At 66.3% G+C, this 4783-nt stretch overlaps 2 protein-coding genes across 2 annotated transcripts in view; one reads left to right on the forward strand and one right to left on the reverse strand.

Moving 5' to 3' along the window:
* The window catches only part of HSF1 (heat shock transcription factor 1), a 14119-nt gene extending 11653 nt beyond the window's left edge, over window positions 1-2466 (forward strand). Inside the window, exons 6-13 of the mRNA XM_014593261.1 lie at window positions 26-87; window positions 173-269; window positions 351-487; window positions 594-1019; window positions 1459-1564; window positions 1635-1700; window positions 1775-1844; window positions 1911-2466. Of these exons, the coding sequence (XP_014448747.1) occupies window positions 26-87; window positions 173-269; window positions 351-487; window positions 594-1019; window positions 1459-1564; window positions 1635-1700; window positions 1775-1844; window positions 1911-2116 (1170 nt within the window). The 3' untranslated portion in view covers window positions 2117-2466. The remainder of the gene's footprint in view (window positions 1-25; window positions 88-172; window positions 270-350; window positions 488-593; window positions 1020-1458; window positions 1565-1634; window positions 1701-1774; window positions 1845-1910) is intronic.
* An 870-nt stretch (window positions 2467-3336) lies between these two features.
* DGAT1 (diacylglycerol O-acyltransferase 1) overlaps window positions 3337-4783 on the reverse strand; it is a gene marked incomplete at its 5' end in the record, with an annotated part of 8099 nt that continues 6652 nt past the window's right edge. The window contains 8 exon segments of the mRNA XM_014593262.1: window positions 3337-3679; window positions 3763-3825; window positions 3903-3990; window positions 4056-4121; window positions 4198-4310; window positions 4456-4500; window positions 4578-4619; window positions 4694-4732. Of these exon segments, the coding sequence (XP_014448748.1) occupies window positions 3527-3679; window positions 3763-3825; window positions 3903-3990; window positions 4056-4121; window positions 4198-4310; window positions 4456-4500; window positions 4578-4619; window positions 4694-4732 (609 nt within the window).

Consider the following 4783-nt stretch of genomic DNA (forward strand, 5'->3'; position numbering starts at 1 on the left):
AATGACCGTGTGCTCTCACCTGTAGCTCATCCAGTTCCTGATCTCGCTGGTGCAGTCAAACCGGATCCTGGGGGTGAAGAGAAAGATGTGAGGCATTGGGTCTGCCCCTCGGGCCCCCCTTCTGTCACCTGTGTCCGGGGGTGTGGCAGCAGCTAACCCCTCCTCCCCGCAGCCCCCTGATGCTGAACGATGGCAGCTCAGCGCACCCCCTGCCCAAGTATGGCCGGCAGTACTCCCTAGAGCACGTCCACACCACGGGCCCCTACACGGTGAGCACCGCGGCGGGCAGCGGGAGGGCACCGCCCCGGGCCAGGACACATGCCACATGTGGCCACCTGCTTCGACTGCAGGCCTCGTCCCCAGCCTACGGCAGCTCCAGCCTCTTCCCCTCAGACGCAGTGGCCAGCTCCGGACCCATCATCTCCGACGTCACGGAGCTGTCTCCCGCCAGCCCTGCAGCCTCCCCAGGCGGGAGCATAGACGAGAGGTGAGCCCAGACGCCATCTACCCTAGGCCAGCCTGGGCCAGGCTCAGAGGGCGTGGGCAGGTGGGGCCATGCAAGGTCCTGCTAACACGCCCCTCCTCTTTTCCAGGCCCCTGTCCAGCAGCCCCTTGGTGCGTGTCAAGGAGGAGCCCCCCAGCCCCCCTCAGAGCCCCCGAGTGCCGGCGACCAGCCCTGGGCACCCGCCTTCTGTGGACACGCCCTTGTCCCCAACTGCCCTCATCGACTCCATCCTGCGGGAGAGCGAGCCCGCCCCTGCTGCCTCGGTCCTCAGGCCGGAGAGGAAGGGCCACTGGTCCTGGGAGCACAGTGCTCACAGCCACCCTGGGTGCAGGCCGTGCGTCCCGGCATCTGCCGTGCCAGCCACGCAACCCTCGGCCCCCAGGGTAACAGCTCGGCCGTGGTGGGCTCTTGTGTTTGTGTCTTGCAGTCTGGCTCGCACTCCACAGATGTCTGGGGTCGCCCGCCTCTTCCCCTGCCCCTCCTCTTCCTCTCTGCATGGCCGAGTCCAGCCAGGGTTAGCGCTGCCCCTCTGGGGAGGGGGGAGGGCTCTGCCAGAGCTCGGGCCCCTCCCATGGCCATGGACTAGACCCTGCCTGGGCTCGAGCACCCAGCCCTCTACATCTTCACTGACAGCCCCGGTCAGGGGCCAGAAGCCCAAGTCCCTGCCTGGTGGGGCAGGCCTGAGGTCCCAAGTTCTGTGCGGCCTGAGCTTCTGCCAGGGGTGGGCCCCACAGCACCTCTGGATGCCAGTGGCTGCCAGGCCGTAGTCCAGGTACCTGGTGGCCTGGGGCTCCTCCCCTAATGCCCAGGCAGTGGGCCTGCAGCCCCACCAGAATCACCAGGAGGCCACGAAGGCCTTTGCAGTGACAGGACGCCCCTTGGGGGCCCTCCCCAGCAGGAGGGCATCCAGGTAGGCTAGGCGTTGCCTCACCTGCCCACTCACCCCGGGCCAGGAATGAGCTCAGTGACCACCTGGACGCCATGGATTCCAACCTGGACAGCCTGCAGAGCATGCTGAGCAGCCCCGGCTTCAGTGTGGACACCAGTGCCCTGCTGGACGTGAGTCCCGCCCCACCCCGCACCCCACCCTCGGCAGGCCCAGCCCTGACCACCCGCCCTCCTCCTGCAGCTGTTCAGCCCCTCGGTGACCGTGCCCGACATGAGCCTGCCTGACCTCGACAGCAGCCTGGCCAGCGTGCGTAGGCGGCCCGTGGGGGGAAGGGTGGGGGCAGCAGGGACCCTCACTGTCCTGTCCCCTCCACCCTACAGATCCAGGAGCTCCTGTCTCCCCAGGAGCCCCCCAGGCCTCTAGAGGCAGAAAACAGCGGCCCAGACTCAGGTGAGTCGCCGCCCCTCCTACGCACCTGGCCCTCCTGCACGGCCGCCTGACCCCACTCCCCTGCAGGGAAGCAGCTGGTGCACTACACGGCGCAGCCTCTACTCCTGCTGGACCCCGGCTCCGTGGATGCGGGCAGCGGCGACCTGCCTGTGCTTTTTGAGCTGGGGGAGGGCTCCTACTTCTCCGAGGGAGATGACTACGCAGACGACCCCACCATCTCCCTGCTGACGGGCTCTGAGCCCTCCAAGGCCAAGGACCCCACAGTCTCCTAGAAGCCCTGCCAGTGGCAGCCTGCCCACCCACCCCAGTGCAGGCTGGTCTGGGGCAGGGCAAGCATGCCATCCTGAGTGCCCAGGGCCGGCAGCACAGCACGGGCAAGGAGAGACGGCTCAGGGCTGGGTAGTACCTCGGCCAGGCAGGAAGGCCCAAGCGTGCCTGCCAGCGTGCACTCTGGCCCCAGCGCTTCACAGACATACTTGGACTGACCCTGCAGGCTGTTCACAGAATTGTATTTTGGATTTTTACACGAGCCCTTTTCCTTCCATAGACAGACATGTACGCATAGGTGGACAGATGGACTGACGAGACAGGCAGAGGTTATAAACGGACAGACCAGACTGCACTGTGGTCTCTGTGTTTTTCCTCTGGCTCAGGGTGGCAATGGGCGTGGGGTGCGAGAACAGCGGGGGACTGGGAGTGAGCATGAGCTCCTTACCGAGGAGTCTGGTTGGGGGGGCTCCAGTTGCCAGTGGGGCCTCAGGGACCCCAGGACAGAAAGGGGCACTTGGTAACCTGGCATGCAGTCATGTGCAGGTTGCCACTGCTGCCTTGGGGCCCAGGGCACCACCCTTTACCAGCAGGCTCCTGAGCTGTGCCACACTGCAGGAGGGTTGGGTCAGTCCCCGTGGTGTGAGGCCGTCCTGGCCCCCTGCTGCCCAGCTCAGCAGGTGGCAGAGCTGAGGGCAGGCTTGGTGGGGGGGGGGGGGGGCTGCAGTCCCTGCCAGCAGCTCAAGGTGAGGGTATGAGGCCACAGGTGAGCTTTGGTCCTTGCAGGACTGCCACCTCACTGACGCCTGGCCCCCGGGAGCCCTGGGGCACAGCTTACTCCCAGGCCCGGTCCGCACCTGGGGTGGGGTGGAGGCCCACCAACAAGTGCTACCAACCAGGAGCCCCGGTCTGGCCCAGGCTGAGGCCCTGCAGAGGCCCCCAAGTCTGGCAGTACTGCGAGTCACTGCCCACCGAAGACAGGATGCCCGGCTGGCTCAGCCCCTGCCTCCCCTGCTGCTCTGTCGCTTGGTCATGGCCTCTGCAGGACACCCAGCCACTCCTAGCACCTTGGCCCCCAGGGGCTTGCAAGGACCCCAAGTTCCCACCCAGGAGCACTAGAGCCCACACCAATCGTGTTAAACCCTGTCCCAGCAGGCTGCTGGGGGGTCGGGGTCACTTGCTCTGACTTGATTACAAGCCCCTTCCCACACCACGAGCCAGGGCAGTCTCTGGACAGTGCTTTATTGGCACCCTTGGCTGGGGGCAGGCTCCTGCTGGCCCAGCTGTACCAGGTCTGTACATCCCCAAGGGGAGCAGGAGGGAGCCCCATAGGGGCAGAGAGCTTCTTGGGGCAGGAGTGAGGTGCAGGGTGGGAGGGTCCCTGCAGCACGTGAGGCCCAATCCTGATGCTGTGGTCAGGTGCCGGCAGGCGCCTCGTGGTTGAGCACGTAGTAGTCGTGGACATACATGAGCACCGCCACAGGCTGCCCGATGATGAGGCTCAGCCACACAGCCGCATTGCCATAGTTGCCCCGGAAGAAGCGGCCCACGATCCAGGCCAGCGGGATCTGCAGACATGCCCACCAAGGTCAGCCAGCCAGAGCTACTCTGGCCGGGACTGGGCAGCTGAGGTCAGGCAGGGCCTGCTCACCTGCGCCATCATGCCAGTGAAGGCCCAGAGCCGGAACATGCGCAGAGGGATGCTCACCAGGTACTGTGGGGGAGAGGGTGTCAGTGACTTGTGGCAGCCACGGACCTGCCCAGAGAGAACCAGAGGGTCCCAGCACTGACCTCATGGAAGAAGGCTGAGGCCAGGAACACCCCTGTCCTGGCCACCCACTTGCTGAAGCCCCTGCGGAGCATGGGCTTGTAGAAGTGCCTGCAAGGGGAGGGGCCGTGAGGTCGGGCCACTCGTGTGCAGTCCCGCCCGCGCCCCGCACGTACCTGATACACCACTTGTGCACAGGGATGTTCCAGTTCTGCCAGAAGTAGGTGACGGACTCTGAGTTCCTGGGAAGAGCAGGGACAGTGGCGGCAGAGCCCCACGGCTCAGGCCCGCGCCCAGGCCCACCCCCAGGCCACCCACCACCAGTCGCGGTAGAACTCCCGGTCTCCAAACTGCAGAAGCTCAGCAACAGCGTTCAGGCAGGAATGGAAGAGCCAGTAGAAGAAGATGAGCCAGATGAGGTGGTTGGGGACCTGGGGGACCGGCCTCAATGAACCAGAGGGGGCTGGGGACCTGGGGTCGGGCCTCCCAGAGCCCAGGGAGGAGGCTGGGGACCTGGGGTCAGGCCTCTGGTCCCGGAAGACCCCGCCCCGGAGCTGCCCTGGCCCTCTGGCTCACCGCTAGCTTCAGGAGGCGCTCGATGATGCGGGAGTAGTCCATGTCCTGCGGGAAGGGACAGGCGCGTCAGCCAGCACGCCCGCAGCCTCCCCGGGCCGGGCGGGGTGAGCCTGAGCGGTCACCTTGAAGGGCTTCATGGAGTTCTGGACGGTGGGCACCATCCACTGTGAAGGAGAGGAGGGCTCGGCCTCGGGCCTCTGCGGGGCGCCGCGCCCCAACCCCACCCCGAGCTCCGTACCTGCTGGATCAGCCCCACCTGCAGCTGGGTGAAGAACAGCTGCGGAGGAGAGGGGGCGCTCAGCCCGCATCCCGCAGCCCGCGCCCCCCG

This window comes from Tupaia chinensis, unplaced genomic scaffold, assembly GCF_000334495.1.
Source record: "Tupaia chinensis unplaced genomic scaffold, TupChi_1.0 Scaffold140061_1, whole genome shotgun sequence".
Lineage (NCBI taxonomy): Eukaryota > Metazoa > Chordata > Mammalia > Scandentia > Tupaiidae > Tupaia > Tupaia belangeri.